Source organism: Gambusia affinis, linkage group LG09, assembly GCF_019740435.1.
Source record: "Gambusia affinis linkage group LG09, SWU_Gaff_1.0, whole genome shotgun sequence".
Classification (NCBI taxonomy): domain Eukaryota; kingdom Metazoa; phylum Chordata; class Actinopteri; order Cyprinodontiformes; family Poeciliidae; genus Gambusia; species Gambusia affinis.
In genome coordinates this window covers 13,313,946-13,331,468 of record NC_057876.1, presented here as the reverse complement: position 1 = coordinate 13,331,468, position 17,523 = coordinate 13,313,946, and the positions used below count along the sequence as shown (strand labels likewise).

Here is a 17,523-nt window from a genome sequence, read left to right as displayed (position 1 = left end):
GGCTGAGAAGAGATTGTGGATTTTGTAGTGCCTTCTATTGGAATGTTATGTGACAGACCAACACAAAGCAGCCCCATTGTAAAACAGATGGTAAATGAATCAGGTTTAGTTATTTTTTTGCAAATAAAATCTATATTTTGGGTTTTTTATTTAAACCCCACATTTAATATGAAAACCTCAAATAAAAACGGATAAAATCACCTTATGGTTAAACATATTTATGTGTGTCTATGAGTTTGGGTCTCTATGTTGTCAAGTGATGGGCTGGCGAGAGGCACCAGCCCCCCTGCAACCTGCCTGGGCCTGCAAGTTTAGACAATGGAGCTGTTGGGTGGACGGATAGAAAATAAGAAGAAAATTCTTCTCTTCCCACTTTTTTTGTTTTGTTTTGTATAATCACATAAATTGCAAATAAAATCCATTGACAGTTGAGGTTGTAATGAGACAACGAGACAAAATTCACACAGAATACTTCAGCAAGGCTCTGTGAAGCATTGGCCTTTACTTGGCTGACATCTAAATATGGTCGTAATTGCAATAGATGAGAGTTTGCAATGTTTTGTCACAAGAGGATAAAATAAATAAAACAGAGTTTGTTCCTGAATAAATTTGCATCTGTTTAGCATAGCATTTATTCACAAAAAGAATAAAGAGCTTATGCTTTTCAGTTTATCTCTGTACCAGCAAAAGAAAAACCCGAACACATTCAGCATTTAGTGGAGAAAGCCAATGTGTTTGATGTCAGAGAATAAGCATATAGAAAATGAATAGGACTCTGTGTTCATGTCCCACAGCGAGCAGTGAAAAGCCACCGGGCACCGACATCTGACACAAGAACAATGAGACTGAAGCGTCTGCAATAAGACCACCTTCAAAAGGATTTGCCCTGCTGGCCACGAGATAAGACCTTATTGGCTGCTTTGAGAGCAGGAGAGAGCAAAAGCTGAAAAATTAAGTGGGCCTTTTATCTCTTCGCATTGAGAGCTAAACTCATTAAAATTCATTTTGCAGCACTGAAGAAGTCATCATACTCTGAACTTTTCCTCACTGCCTTTGGGAGAACGGCTGGAAGTCAATCAGATGGGGAGTCGGCTTGGCGGTGCTCAGTTTGAGCTTCAATTTGGAGCCGAATGATGTGCGAACTGCTGTGTGAGAGTCTCATCAAGGAGTCACACAGAGATGATGTCTGCATGCTTGTCAGAGACAGGTAGGTACCGACCAGGTAAAATGTTCACAATGAGAAATGATATAATGTACATGCATGGAATATGAATCTCTTTGATGTGTGTCTACAACCCCGTATGGCAACGCAACGTCTTAACTTTCATTTTACTCTTTCAATGAAAGACCCTGGTATTCAAAGTGTTTTCCTCTGTAGGTGTACAGAAACTGTTTGATTTCCAGCAACACGAAGACAGCCACGAGAGAGACTCTGCAATGAGCTAATGAACTCCCGCTGAATCGGGTTACTCAGGTTAAAAGGAAAGTTTGCTTATAAAATGATTCATAGGGTTGAAAAAGGAAAATATTCAGTGCTTTCCAAGCGTGTGCTACATAGATAAAAAAAAATAAGTCAATATGAATAAAAACGTCGAATGGTTGTACAGCAGGTGATTCTGCAAAAGGGCTCCTTGTTTCTAATCTTTTCAGAATTAATTTAACATGAGAAGTGTAAAGAAACCATGAAGAAAGTATGTATATAAATGCATTTAAAAAAAATATTTGATGAGGAGCTAAAGGATTTTTTTCTTCCAAACAAAATGATGTGGAGCTGCTGTCACAGGAGGAGACAGTTCAAGTTTGTTTCCCTCCAGATTTTTATTTCTACCGACCATTCGAACTGTTTACCCTCCTGGGTTGAAGGATTCAGTTGACTTCATTTAGTTCACTCACTAAGTGAAAATTGTTATGGTTCTCTAACCCTAACCCCTGGACATTAGGTGGTCAAAGGATCTGCAGCACATGACTATTGGCATCCCTGGCAAAGATGTCCACGAAAGCATTAAGGTTAACTTACCTGCCGTGTTTCTGCTGCTGTTGGGTTTTGATTCTCTTTTGCATTTACAGTTAATTTAATTCTTAATGACATAGATTCGACGCAATTCGACCCCATATTTACGGGGAAATTTTACTTACCTTTTCAGTTTGAAAGTAGGATTTCATCTCTGCTCTCAAAACTTGTAATGCTTGTTGCACTACAAGCTTCTGCTTTCTTTCAAATATTCTCTGTTGGTCTCCCTCAGATTTTCTCCTCATGCACAAACTTTCTCTCTGCATGGATTAAATCTGCGCTCGCAAAGCTCACTGCTTGGTTGCAAAGTATTTTCTACCCCTTCATGGATCAAGGAGTACCGTCGCCTAGCAACCGTTCCAGCCAATAGAATGACAGTATTCCACTGGGTGCACCTGATAATTTTGGGTGTGCGTGTGTGGGGCTACAATAGGTAGCTGGATCTCTTTTTTTCTACGATGTATAGAAATCAATTTCAGCACAACTGATTGCATATCTGTATTCCCTGTACTCAGTATCTATTTAACCCATCTTAAACACTTGATCCTAATTTTACACGCTTCACACTCATTATGAAAATCGACCACATCCCAAAATTGATCAAACTCTCTTTTAATCCATTGCATACATTTGCTTGGTAAGTTTCAGATATTGTAAGATATTTATCACAGTTTGATTTAGCCTGTCCAGCTATTTAAATATATATATTTTTATGCTAAACTATCCCAATGAGCAGCTGCTCCAAGCTACTGAGCACAGTTCATTCATTTTAAAAAGCTAGATCCACTACAAAAGCTCTCTTAACACAATCCAATTATCATGACCTGCTAAAATCTAAAAAGCACACTTCATAAAGTATTGTCCTGGTTCCATTCGCTTGCTTCTGTAAAAGCTCCTAATCTAGAAGAGCTGGAACGAGTGGAGCCACGGCTTCAAACGAAAAGGACAAATGAGATACATACCAGAGTGGGAACCCATCATCTTCTTGGAAACGGCTGTGTATGTACGCTCCACCCCAACACACACACACATACGCGTGCGCGCACAATCACACACACACACACGCAAACACTATAGTGATACGGATCTTTATTAAAAAGGCTATGGATGAAAAGTAAAACATTCTAAAAATGCAGCAAGAGCTAAAGTGAATTAGGAGCAGGGAAATAAAAGCCCGGGCAGTGAATCAAATCAGGGGCCCATTCTAGCAGCACTTACCATGCATGAAATGAGCTGCTAATTAGCTTGTAATCAAACAGTGCAGCTCTTGTGAGCCTAATGGGAACCCATTTGCAAGTGAGAGTGTTTTCCTCAGAGTACATTACCAAAACATCTCCTTCCTCTTTGAAAACATTTTCTCATGCAAGCAAAAATCTCTGCAGCTCTGAAGGTTATTATGGACCAGACTACAGAAATGTTAACAGAGGCATGCATTATTTTTTTTTTTTACATTATCGATGCTGCAGCACACCAAACGGGATGTGGTCAGTCATATCTGTCTTTTTATACGTGGCATGCTGTGGGCAGAGCTTCTGTTGTTATATTAGATTTCTACTTGCCTTATTCTTTCTTATAAAACTGAGTTACTTATGATCGATTCATCTCGTTGTGCTCTCTGATGTGAGATAGTAGGGTCAATGCTCTCTGAAGTGTTAAAGACCAGCCTGAACATCAATAACCTGCTCATACATGGCTTCAGGGGAGACGTAAAAAGAAAAGTGGCTAAACTGCGTGTCCACACACCGTGTGCAGTGTCTGAAGTCTGACCAGCCCATTTGGCAGTCTAGATTTGCTTTTAATGCCATGTGTGTCTGTGATTGTTTGCAGTCCAAAATCCTGTAGAGCCAAGTTAATGATTTGTTGTTTCACCATTCATTCTGGGTGAATAACATAACTGTTGAAATGAAAGACATAAAGATCTGGTTAAAATCCAGTCCAGGATGATTTCTGTGAAATTGGATAAAAAGTCATGCGTTGACTCTCTGTCAACGTTTGTACGGTCTGAATTGCACGCTGTGCGTTTTTTATACTCTTGCTGCAATTTTTTCCAAACCAAGTTCCTTGGATTATTTTTTTTTAAGTATATCTATTGTGCAGTGTTCTTGAAGATTTTTTTTTTCAGAAGTCTGCAGTTATTAATAATAGATACTCTGGATCAAAGTTACAATTTCTAACATTCTTCTCATGTCGTCTTCATTGGACTCAAGTTTTCTTGCCTAAAATATTAAAGGCACATCGCCAACCCTTATGGTTGACTTTAATTGGCCCAAATTAATTCTAACAGAAAGCCAGATCAAAGACAAGGCATGTCTGTCGTGAAGACAGGAACGTTGTTGCCATGATGACACTTTTGTTGTTTGTATCTGCTAAATTTTGCCTACAGTGCCAAATCATCTGATCATCTAAATGTTTTGCATTGTATCTTTATCCTTATTATACAGAAACAATACTGGAGGATCGCAGAGAGATATAGGAATGAAGAAACAATCCTAAAAATGAGCATAAGAAAAAGAATAAATAAATAAATAAATAAATAAATAAATAAATAAACTGTGAATTGAGAAAGTTTTAAAAATGAAATGAAGTGCTCTCTTTGTTGGGGGGAGTCAGTGACTGTCTGCAAGACAGCTGAGAAATCAGCAGTCTTCCCCAGGACTGTGTAAGACCATAGCATACAATTTATGTATTAAAATGATTTTTTTGTTGGTTTGAGGCTATATTGTAACTTTCTGAGAAGTGGAATGTTTGCATTTTTATGAGCATAGCCACAAGCATCAACATTTGCTAAGATAAAAGCTTGGGATGTCACCCCGTTTAGTGAATTTACGTTTGTCTTTTTCAACTATATTGATGAAATAATTTAACTTTTTGATGAAATTCTAATTTAGTGACATGTGTTTCTAAAGTGAATAGTTGCGACAGACCTGATCTTATCCCGACGAATATTTTGCTCAGCAGCACTCCCAAGGAAGGCAGTACATCCTTGAAAAAGAGCCATGATTAATCAAAGATATTGATTCATGCTTTTAACTACAATCAATGATCTCTGACTTAAGATTTTGAATTAATTGTTTAACATGGGTGATATTTTTATATATTGTGCTTTATTTTGTATGCAGATTTTTTCATTTTTACAGATGTAGGGTTAGAAACATTTTGTGGGACAACACACATTAAACCCTATGCGTACTTGGACACATTTAAAACATGGACAGCTGCTAGTAACATTTTTGAATCACACAACATTTTCAGGATGATTCCATGACTCAGACTTTACATTGTTTTTTTTCTTCATATCTGCAGACATAATCTAACCAAATCTTTAAAGTCAATATTTAGATATCTTTTGGCCTGGTAGACTTAAAAGTCTTTGCTTGTGTGAGCAGCTTGGTTGTCAGTGTGACATTTTATCAGCAGACCTGACTCTGCCTGTGACTGTACATTCAGCGATAACCGCCAAGAGACTCCCGAAGGTGTTGGAGGAAGCTGATTGCAGGTGCCAATCTTAGGAAACACCTGAGTGATCCATCTGTCATCAGGGAATAGAAAAGCGAACACAGCATTTTGCATCTAAGCTTGTGTATTTATATCTACTGCATGTTGTGTGGCTTGTGAGGAACAGAAGTAAAAATATTGTCCAAATAACTTTCAGTCTCTAAACCTAGTTCATCAACAATATATTTTTCCGAGGTCCTGCCACCACATGATGTAGATGATTGCTACAAGTGAGATATCCCTTGTATCATTTGACCTAAAATCAACTTTTTAAAGTTTTTGATTGCTAGAGGTTCCCTCTGTATGAGAAAGACACCAGAAAAGAGAAACATATCGTATTAAAAATTTAGATTTTATTCCATGTGAAAGAAATCTCTTTTTATAGAGAAGTCTCGTAGCATTTCCACATTGCAACTTTTATTGTCACTCTTAACAAATTACTGTGGCAAGATGACACATCTTTGCATCTTTTGCTTCCACAAATCCCACCAAAATTTGGACAGTCTCCATGACTGGATCTGGTGATTGCTGCTTTGAGTACCAGTTTCATAATGAGCTTATTATGCTCTAACTCACAACAGCTGGCTTTGGCTTCAGGTCACTTTCCCCCTTGGACAGTTCTAGTCTTCATTTTCTATCCAGGTGTTTTGTTTTTCAACCTGGTCTTCTTTGCTCCTCTAAGCAATCCATTTCATTGCCCTATAATGAAGTGTGCACAGCAATTTATATTTATCTTGGTGAAAATGTATTTTTATTAGGAGGTCAATAAAGGAAATCTTAAAATCTGATGTGTCATTCAATTTAATTGAATATTATTTTGTATATTAAATTATTACTGATAATTTATGTTCATATGCATACCGTCAAAAAGTGTTCACCCGAGCTTCATTGTTTTAAAATGCTTTAGATCTATTTACATACCAGACAAAGACAAACTGAATAAGTACAAAATGTGGTTTTAGTGGTTTTAATGGTCTGGAATGACATGGTGAGAACTAAAGGGAGAACCATTACTCACAAATTCAGAAAACTTAGAAAAATGAAAAAAGACAAAAAGAATAGGTCAAAACCTCTGACGGTGTTGTAAAAAGTCATTGTCTGCTTACAAATGCTACATGGCAGTTGTTGCCAGCCAATGATGATTGAATTGAAGTGCTTTTCCTCTTCAATAAATTAAATTACATTTTGAAATCTGCTTGGTGGATATAGGTTACCTTTGTCTGAAATTGAAATTTGTTTGACGCTCACAAATATTTACGTGGTGGGGGGAAAAAGAAACAAAAAGTTTACTAAAAATGCCAATTTTGCATTAAATTGTCATTTACCGAATGACACTTTATGACAACATTCATAAAGACTCCTTCATATTAATGACAAATGTTATGTCATGTGTATGACAATCATGTCAGTCTTATGCACACCCCGTCAAATAAAATGATACCAAAATATGTAAGAGGGCATATACTTTTTCGCAGCACTTTGTCTGTCACTTGGATCGCCTTATATATACAGTTTAAGATGTTGTATGATGTGAAACCCAGAGAAACCTCCTAGAAAGGGTAAACTTCCTCATCTAGTCTGGGTAATAGATGGTAAATTTTCCCCCTCCAGACTGTTTATATTAATAAAACACCTTTGACTTAACATAGTTTCTGTAAAAGCAGTCCAGATACACCTAGAGGAGGCCTGGATGAAAGTCCACACAAGGGGACCTGGAGAAATTCAGCTGAAAACTAGAACAAAGGCTTCAAGGCATTTGACTTCAGCTTCACGAACATCAAATGAACTCCTCACAGAAGAGGTTGCTGATGTTTAGCATCAGACTCGACTCATCAAATAAATCATTACTTTACAACCTGTGAGCTACAGCATGTGGAATAAATAGCGTATGTATTGTAGATTAATCACTTCAAGCAAAATTAATAAAGTTTCACATCCTGCAGTGTCACAAAAAAAACAAAAAAACTTCAGGAAGTAATTCTCAAACATGCCTTGCTTGATTAAAATGGACCTCAACAATCGCCAAGGACAGGAGAAACCCACTTAGCAATGAAAGAGAGTGATGGCGTGCTCCTACCGTTGTCACGGCCAACCCTGTACCCCAGCCTCAACCCTCGGAAATTGTTTGGTCAAATGGGTCAAACCATTTATGAGCAGCTGTTGTGTGATTGGCTTCAATTTATATGGGGGAAAAAAAATTACCCTGAAAAACTACCAGACAGTAAGATGGCAATTTGCAGAATCGTGATGAAAGCAACGTGAACTTTTTAAAGAATCGTTGACTTGTTTGCTGCGACACTGGGCTTTATGATACCTGGACTAATTCCTATATAATTTATTTTCTTAAAGGGCTGTACCTAGATACATGTTCCTTATATGTCCTTGTAATGTAGCTGCACAGCACAAATAATAATATGTTATTGTTTGCTCTGTTGCACCTTGTGGATGCTATCATTTCGTCATTATGGATCTCTCCTCTCCATCTCCATTGCTTGTCTTTCATATGTCTGTGTTATTCAAAAGCTCATCCACTCATAAAAGGAAATCATTTGTCACTTCGCTGAGGATATTGGAGGGTGAAATGAATCTCTGTATAGATGCATTCATTTTTCTTGATCCTCAGCAACAACATAATTCACTCATGTTTACATTTTCATATGATTTATATCTTTTATTTTGCATTTTTCTATTCGGCTATAGATTAATGTTAAATAATTGCTGTATATGTACACAGGAACAAAGTGAAGTTAATTTCCTTGAAAATTTTCACAACAACTCTGTGTGTAATTTTCTTTCAGCTCTATAATACGTCAAACCTGTGCCTTTCAGTTATCGCAAGGTTTTTCCTTTGGTGTAGATTATAGTCAAAATGACAAGAAAGCCTATAGTTCTTACTTTTATTGTTCTTATCAGTCAGTCTTGTACTGACTGGATTTCAAATGAGCTGAGCCTATATGTGGTGTCCTCTGGCTCTAGGCTGCTTCTGTTAGCCGAATGTGACTCCTTCCGAGATGAACCGATGGAAAAGTGGAAGCAGGAGGCATAAAAGAAGGCCACCAGGAGAAGCAAGCAGACAACACAGAAAATGAAAATAACCACAATGGTCTGTATTTCCAGGTGGTGCCCTTCCTCAGGGAGGAGTGTGGCTGGGGTCACGAGGCTCAACGCTTTTGGGGTAGAATTGAAACTGGGAAACCACGACTTCACAGACGTCATGATGAGAAGGGGTGCTTCTTTTGTAGGCTGGGCAGGCTTACTGTAGATGATACCTTAAGGAAGAAAACACACATAATTCAGTTTACAGAATTATGTGCAGAATCAAGGCCCGATTACCTGAAGTCACTTTCAAACAGACACATTAGAAAGTAACTCAGTGGAGTGTGGACTGTAGCAACTATCAGGTTCTTCAAATGGCTTCAATATCCAGACACCAACCAGTCTCACTGTCTGTCCAAAACCCAGTCAATCACATTGATTATCAATAAGGTTAATTTAGCTGAAGATTAATTATTGACGTTTTAAGGAAGTTAAAAAACTGCATTCACAAAGGAGGAAAAGAAGATTATTTATTGACAAAAAGGCATTTAATTCAGTATTGCACCTAACTTAATTATGGATAGTGTTAATCAAACAGAAACCCAATGATCATCACTCTTTATGCAGTGCTTTAGTCCAGCACAGCTGCAGACGGGTTTTGTACAAACAAAATAATGCAGTCTGAAACGTCAGAAAAACGTTCAATATTTTCAGAGACAAACATCGAGAAAGATTGGATGAACTAAGAGTCTATTTTAAAGTGGACAGGGCAGCGAAGAGTCTGGTTGCTACAGAAGGGTGCTGGTTTAATTTGGCAATAAGAAACCCACTTTGGACACTAAATTAGGAACAATGACATAGCCCTGCACACAGTCTTTAGATGGTTGTACAGAATTACAGTTACTTTTTGTATTGCCTTTAAATACGGACTATTAGTTGCACTGAGTATAGTGCAAGTATTAGAGTCACCGTTACTACAACAATAATCCAAGTAATGATTGACACAAAACAATATAAACAATTATAAACAACACCATGATGTATGAAGAAATGACTCATTAACACTTTTTAATTGATACTTTTCTAACTTCTGGTTAAAGCTAGCTGAGCTTCATTGCTAATGCTAGCTGGTAGCTAAGTGGGCAGTAACTTTAGTTGCCACATTTGCTCAGTTGCTCGATCCTTCACACACCAGAGAAAAGGATGAAGCCCAAGGAATGTGCAGCTTCAAGCAAAAACACCATTAACATTAACATTAACTTTAGTATTAAGTGACGCATGTTAAAGTGCTGAGAATCTGCATAAAACAATTTTATACCCCCTTAGCTCTTTGACATATTTTATTATGTTAAGCTTAACACGTGACACTATTCATTTTAGAATGTTTTTTATTTATTGCGTAAAACACTGCACTGACTTTGTCTTTTGTGCTTACCTGTTGCGTTCAGAAGCCGTACTGCCGTACTCAATCTTTCCGTTAAAGGATTCGAGGTTTTCTTTTGGTGAGCACAGGTCGGGAAGTATCAGAAACGAAGGAAAAAACGAGAGGGAGGGCTGGAGATCAACGGAGAGATGAGAGGTGGCTGGAGGACCAAGAATAATAGATAGGGCTGCCATGGCAACGCAGACTTAGGGGCCGCCTGTATGACTGTGACATCACAACCCCTCAACATGCTGCTATTCATGATATACAGTTATATATATTATTTTTAGCAAAAGAAAGAAGAGTATAGTTAAAGCACAAACAAAGTGAAAGGTAAAACAATGTGGCCTTCAGTGAAGCCTATAATTTATTGACACTGTCAGGAATTAAAGCTTTGCCTAACCAGAAGGTCCAGGATTAAAGCAAACAGATTCCTTGGTGGCTAAGAGATTATTCAGACCCTTTGGTGCAGCCACCTGTTAGTTTAAAAAAAATTCTCAATGCACATTGCAAAATACCAGCTTACCTCCCTTGCCCTCCCCCCAGTGCCTTCGCTGTCAGCCTCCTTCAGACTACCATAATGATCCATTTTTCACAACTTGTAATTGGTGCGGCACCCCCCGGTGAAGTACCAGGGGGTGCTCAAAGGCAACTGAGGACTGAAAATGTTCAGTCTTGCCTCAGATTAAAATCTGCGAGAAGAAAATCATTAAATTTGTGAACATCTATTGAGAAACCTAAAGCTCTTCATCAAAAGATTCAAGAAATAACGTTTATCATTTTAATCAACAAAAAGATAAAAGTATTCATTAGCACAATTTAATGTGTAAAAGCACAGAATGGACGCCGCTAATTTCAGAGTGGTTTCAGGTGGTTAATTGCAGCTTTACACAATAGAAACAAAGGATCCATTACATCCAAATGCAGTTAGGAAGAGCCAAAAAAGGGAGCATGAATGAAGGATTTAGCACACTGAGGTCAGTCAAACAAAACACAACATGAGGAATAATCACAGGAGTGTGTGGGCCCTAATGCCTGGAGGGTCTCTGACAACTATCCTCCCAGGAGAGACAGCTGACAAAGACAGAGCTCTGTAAAAAAAAAAAAAAAAAATCAATGGTCTGACCGCATCTTACAAAGAACGTAAAAACAGGTTTTCTCCTTCCCAGTTGCTCAGATTTTGTAAGAAGATTTGCATTTCTGCTTGAGGAACAAAGCATTCACAGCTAGAAGTGGGAGGTGTCATGTGGCAAACTGTCTCTGTGAAAGCCGGTGACGACAGACAGAAATGGTGCTGAGACGAAATAGCTCCAAAATTAACATATAAAACGTTTCATGGAAAAGAGCCTATGCCAAAATTACTCAGTCTCGCTCTGTGTGTAATTTCCTGCACTGTTTGTTCTGCTATGCCATTAAGATTTGATATCTTGTTTGCTATGCCATTGAAGTGTGTAATTTTAACCCGTCTTTTCTGCAAGTCTTGTTGCTCAGTTTGTCTCCATCTCACAGCAAAATGTTAGCACTTGTCAGATTAGCTTGTAATTGTCTCACAATGAAGTATGCACATTGACATTAATGCAGTTTCTGTCCATCAGTGACAGTTGTTTTTTAACGGGATTGTAGCTCCTGTCTCCGTTTTGTGCTAAGTGAAAAGTAAAGACACGTTGATTTTGTAGGGACGGATTTAATCTGAAAACAAGTAACAACACAGCAGAAATTGCTAATTTTATTGTCAAAATGTGCACGTTACACACACCCACATTGCTACTGCAATGCTACACACTTTCCTTGGTCATTGCACCATTAAGGAACGCAGACAGATTCAACAGAATCTTTTGGGATGAAGCCAAAATGTTTCATTTCAAAACAATGTTAATACTTAAAATACTGATACTTATTAGAATTAGGTACATCTTTATATTGACTACCTTTGTAAAACATTCATAAAAATAAAAATTCATAAAAACAGAGTTATTCCAATCTATGAAATCAGCTGAATGCATCATAATTAAATGAAGTGAAAGATACAAATCACATTCTGTGATGCCGATGCGCTGATTCATTCTGGTCAGTGTTATTTTGGGATTGGTCTTCACTTCTTCTTGTTCACAATGTTGTTGCAAATCCAGTTCATGCCATCCTGTTGGTAAAATGAAGACAGTAATTGTGTGTGCAAATTATTTTTATGCAAGTCTCTGAACAGAGTTGTCCTGATTTTTCAGTAGATATTTATTCTAAAATTATTTGCAAAAGTAGTCACACCAGTAAAACTTTCATACATTTGCAACATTGCAACCACAAACTTTGATATATCTTGCATGAATATTATATAACTGCCCAATAGAAAGTGGTTCAAAATTGGGATGTGGAAGGAAAATAAAACAGTTTACGAAACAAAATTGTTTTACCAATAGCAACTTGAAAACTGTGGCATATATTTGATTTCATTCTTGTTTTAGTCAATTCTTTGCAGAACCATCTGTTACTACGATCAGCTAAACGTCTTTTAAGGAATGTGTTAACCCACTTTGCACATCTAAAAATATATATTTTTTTGGTCATTATGCTTTGCAAATTAAGATTTGCTGTCAGATGTGGCAGAAAGCCGCTGTCAACATAAAGGTTCATGTCTAATCACAAACTTCTAATATTACTGAAGTCTAAAGTTTGAAGTAATGAGTGTGCTTTAATCCTACCAGTTTAAAATTGCTGTTGCTAGAAAGGAAAGTTTCATCTCATTTTCCAGTATCAGGGTTTCTTCTAGAGTTGCCCTGTTATCCTCTAAAAAACTCTGCTGAAGTATCCCCCACATTATGATGCACCCTCCCCCATGTTTCATGTTGAAAAAGTTCTACTTTGGTCTCATCTGAGCACAACACTTTCTTCTTCTATAGACGACTTACAGTCAATTGAGTGTTCTTGGCTCTCTTCCCTAAATGTTTCTCTAATTAATGCCCTTCCTGTCCAGTCTGTGGCTCTAGGCGATATTTCATGTGTTTGTGCTTTTGCAGATATTCTTCACTTTTTCATATGATAGGTTGAAAAGAACTCAGTAGTATGTTCAATGCTATTGATATTGATCCCTGATTTGAATTTGTGAGCAATCATGAAAACAATGTACTATTTTAACTCCACTTCACAAATATTCACTTCTTTATGTTTTGAGATAAGAGACGTTTGTGGTTGTAATGTGACAAGAGTAACTAAATAAGTGACTGCTGATCCTTACCTGAACTCCCTCCCCAGAAACAGCCGAGCATGCCTGAATTTGCCACTCGCGGTCCCGGTATGTGTGCAGGTTGAGCCCCTCAGCAATCTCACTGGCTGGTGACGCTGTGGCCAGATCTTGCTTATTAGCGAAGATGAGCACTGGAACGCCCTTTAAATTTTCTTCATCGATCAGCTCGGACAGCTCCTGCACGAACAGCTTTTGTGAGTCATGCAGACTGTCAAAGTCAAACGTTTGATGTAGAATACTTCACCAATACCAAAGCGGTAAATTAAACACAGATAACTATCTTTAGTTCCTTGGTTAGGGATGAGAGTTATGTTAGCTTTCATCCTGGTAAATAATTACAAAAATACCTTGAACTGTCAGAATAAATATACAGTTTTCAATGATGGATTACTCAGGATTTGTATTATAAGATAGCAAACAGAACAGGGTATGCATGAAAATGACAAGTTAATTTTATATAATCAGACATGACATAGTATTGTAGTCAGAAAATGACTGAAATATTGCTTTCAGAAACTGTTCTGTCATTGTAAGTTTTAAGAGTTCAAAACAACCCAACAGATCCTTTCAAGTCGGTGTAATTACGATACCAGCATCTTCCACCTTTCGCCATTCAATGCAGTAGCAAGATCTCACAATAAACAATTTTGCTGCAGTTTTCTAACAGTAAACTTTAGATTTTTAAAAAAATTATTATTTCTTATCATCCTAATCAATAAATTATGAGGACATCATACATTAAGACAAGACAATACATGTATTATTGTTGTTGTGATATTCTTTCCTGTATTTCAGGTTTCTCAAGATTTCAATTCAAAAGTGGGCCACTCACTAAGCAAACTGAGATGATTATCTTACTCGGGTTTTGCAGAAACTGCTTGAAAATCAACAAGGAATTTTAAATACACAGAAAAGGTCAAACATGATAAAACACTGTGACGCTTCTTTTTTGTGGGGTGGGAATCAAAATGAATTTCCAAGCTCACCAATCCCGTCTCCTCAAACCTCTTCTTGTCTGCGCTATCAATAACATAAATCTAAAAAAAAAAGAAAACATAAAAAGTTGTATTTTCTCTCAATAGTATCACCATGAATTTTATTGTCAAAAATATGCAATCTCTAAGAAACTAGAATGTGTTATATGCGGCATTCATTGCTGAAATATTTCAATCTGCAACTGCTGGTGGATCGCCCTTTCATGATAATATCTACAAAACTGCAAGCTTTACCATAAATCCTAAAATCACACAGGAACAAAGCATGTACTCTTTTTCATTTGGACATCATGATCCTTTGTAAGTAATAATGTAAAAACTGTTTGGTGTTGGAAACGTAAGAATGGGTTAAATTAGTTAAATCAACATTGCTCACCAAGAGGTCTGTGTTTTCCAAATACTTCTTCCAAAATGGTCTGATCTTCCTCTGTCCTCCAATGTCCCAAACATTGAGTTTCATGCCATGAGAGGCCACACTCTTTATGTTGAAGCCCTGGAAGAAACCACAGAAAGCAATGTGTCACAGCCTATAACTCAAAATATATGCAAAGCGGAGCGGAAGCTTCCTAATATACATCACTAATAAAGTATCCTTTGCTTTGTCGTTCTTAGCTGCAAACATGTTATGCATCGGTGAGAGAGTGACGTGTGCTTTAGAAAGACACAGCAGGCGAGTTAATCCGCAGCTGATTTTCATAACATCTCGCCCGTGTTTCACTTGGCAACGTTGTATAACAACGTTATCCCGAGGGGCAGCCGAGGAGCAAATCTGAGGATAAGACCAGAAGGATCAAGCCAAGAGTATGGGCTGATGTGTCAAGTCTGATTTACTTCTACGGCCACTGTCTCCGCGTCTTACTGGATGACATCCTCCCTGCCTGAAGAGCTGTCACACTGGTCCAGGACCTGGCAGTACATCAAATATTTTCTTGGGAAAGCCAGATAAGGGCATCAGATAATGACATTAGAGATTAGATAATTGCATCAGAGCGAAACGATAAGGAAAAAGGAAAAAAAAAAGAAAAAAAGAACTCGGCTTCAGTCTTGTATATCTGGCAAGAAAGCGTGCTGGGGAGATACAAATCAAAACATGGTTTATGTTCTTATGAAAGGTTAATTAAAGGATGGGAAGATGACATCCATGTCATACTTTTACTACATACACAAAAAAGTCTGACTGTTTAACGCAGGGGTGGGCAATCCTGGTCCTCGAGTTGTCCTGCAACTTTTAGATGTATCTCTACTTCAACACACCTAAGTCAAATAATGAGGTCATTAGCAGGACTCTTGAGAACCTGACTGCACTTAGGAGGTGGTTCAGCTATTGGATTCAGGTGTGTTGGACCAGGGAGATATCTAAGGGTTGCAGGTCACCGGGCCTCGAGGACCAGGACTGCCCACCCCTAGTTTAATGAAAGTAGGCCATGCAGTCTGCATGTTATTAGCTCTGAATCATTTCCTCCTACCTGCGTTGGTGTGATGGTGTTCACGTCTTCCGAGGCCAGGCTTTTCAACAGTGTTGTCTTGCCTGCGTTGTCCAAACCCAGCAGCACTATCCTGACCTCCTGCTCCGTGGATCCTTTCAGTTTCTCTATGACAGAGAGTAAGCCCTGCAAGGTGGTGAGTGACAGGGGCAGGAGGTCAGACAGAAAAAGATATGGCAAGGAGTGAATTGTGTTTACACCTGTAATACAGCAACGCATCTTTTTAATACTTGTAATGGGAGTCAAGGAGCAGAAACTGCTTGAACAGCTAATGAGAAAACAAACATGACTTCTATCAGTAAACTAATAAATCCTCTCTGATTTGTGGTTAAAGCTTTTCTTCCAGCTCATGTTCATGGTTTTGTTGTGACTACCAGTCCCCCCCCAACCCCTATTCTGATACAAATTAATCTGATGCTACGTTTAGAAAAGCGCTGGCATCAGACGCTCCATTCATATAATAGAACCTTGCTTAATGTGATCAGTCTGAAAGGTTGCACAACAGTTTATTTGGCGTAGCAGGAACCACCACATTGCTGACAATTTGCACCAAGAGTTCAACACTTGATTGTAAGTATAACGACGCTTGTGATTTACTCCACATCACAGAGACAAATGTAACGGTATAATTAGAGTTGAACTGACAACCTGAGGAATTTGGATAATCCATTCTGACTGAGAATAACACTGAGTGAGAAAAAATTGTATATCCTGAATGATTCATCTTCTACGAGTTATAACCAACCTAAAGAAACCAATGCATATAAGCTCACATTTGACTTTCTATGTCCTGCTCTGGCAAATCAGATCACCTACCTTCTGAGCTTCTCCCATGTTGCTGTGTGTCCTGTGGCCTGGCTAACAGGCTGCAGCTACATTCTCCAGTGACACTCACACAGGTGTGTAAGCAATCCAGATCACGCAGAGTATCTATCCAGATAATTAACCTGCAAATACTGCTTTTTTTTTTACCCTCTCCCCTTCTCTGAAAACTTGTCTAGGTAAAGTGTTATGTGTGTAAGCGATAATGTCTACCTGGGCGTCAACAGCTCCTTAGTGCCACAGGAAGAGGGGGGAGGGTGGATGGGGACTAGGATTAGGAGGCCAGAATTAGCCCTACCCGTCCAAGCAAAGGCCGCTCCATCCTCCTCCCTTCCCCCCGCACCTTGGTCCATCCCTCCCTCTCCACTTTGCAGTGGCTTTACCTGGATTATCCGTTTGCCACCTGCTATAGGAGGCAGCTAAATAAACAGCTCTTCCCGACCCATTCACATACACAGATTGGAAGAAAAAAAAAAATCACTCATATGACTGCTGTCAATGCAAGACACTCTGTGGTCTTAGTGTGGACAAGGTTAACATGTAAATATTCAAGGGTGAAACCGGAGCGTCGAACCAGGAGACTGTTTTTGCTTTCATTAGTCTGATTCCTCACATGGTTGCCTTTTAGAGGGGGGCTGGATGGATTTATTGTTCAATATATCCATTACAGGCTAGCCACTGTTAAGCTGCTCTGTGTAGAGTGCGCTTCTGTGAATAGAGCATCCAGGAGGATTAGTGGGAATCTCTATCCTGTATTTGGATTAAAACATTTCTAGACTCGTTTTCCTCAACCAAACAGGGCAATGTGGAAGGCGCGTTACATCATGAAAAATATTCATACAGTGGGGAAAATAAGTATTTAACACTTTTTATGTGTTTCAAATGGGCCCACAGAAGTATGATAAAAAAAAAAAAACATGTAACCTGCAGACATCAAAATATATATTGGAACAGTGGAATGATGTTAGAAATATTGAACAACCTTAGTGAAACACAATTATTATCCATCATTTTTACTT

General features: G+C 38.3%; 1 protein-coding gene and 1 long non-coding RNA gene across 2 annotated transcripts; both read right to left on the bottom strand.

The window, feature by feature from the left end:
- Positions 1-8,389: 8,389 nt before the first annotated feature.
- Positions 8,390-10,156, bottom strand: LOC122837596. The gene is made up of 2 exons (XR_006371792.1): positions 9,978-10,156; positions 8,390-8,775 (listed from the first exon to the last, which is right to left on the bottom strand). It is a non-coding gene; the product is annotated as an uncharacterized LOC122837596 (long non-coding RNA).
- A 1,477-nt stretch (positions 10,157-11,633) lies between these two features.
- arl3l1 (ADP ribosylation factor like GTPase 3, like 1) lies at positions 11,634-16,724 on the bottom strand. Its single transcript, XM_044128044.1, has 6 exons — positions 16,499-16,724; positions 15,665-15,808; positions 14,575-14,691; positions 14,190-14,240; positions 13,195-13,380; positions 11,634-12,105 (listed from the first exon to the last, which is right to left on the bottom strand). The coding sequence occupies exons 1-6, from the start codon at positions 16,514-16,516 to the stop codon at positions 12,058-12,060; spliced, it is 564 nt and encodes a 187-aa protein (XP_043983979.1). The 5' UTR covers positions 16,517-16,724; the 3' UTR covers positions 11,634-12,057.
- Between the last annotated feature and the right edge of the window lie 799 nt (positions 16,725-17,523).

Coding starts and splice junctions, on each gene's coding strand:
- arl3l1 (XM_044128044.1), bottom strand. Junction 14,692..15,664: donor ACACCATCACACCAACGCAG/GTAGGAGGAAAT, acceptor GGTTTCTTCCAG/GGCTTCAACATAAAGAGTGT. Junction 14,241..14,574: donor TGGAAAACACAGACCTCTTG/GTGAGCAATGTT, acceptor TTTTTTTTTTAG/ATTTATGTTATTGATAGCGC.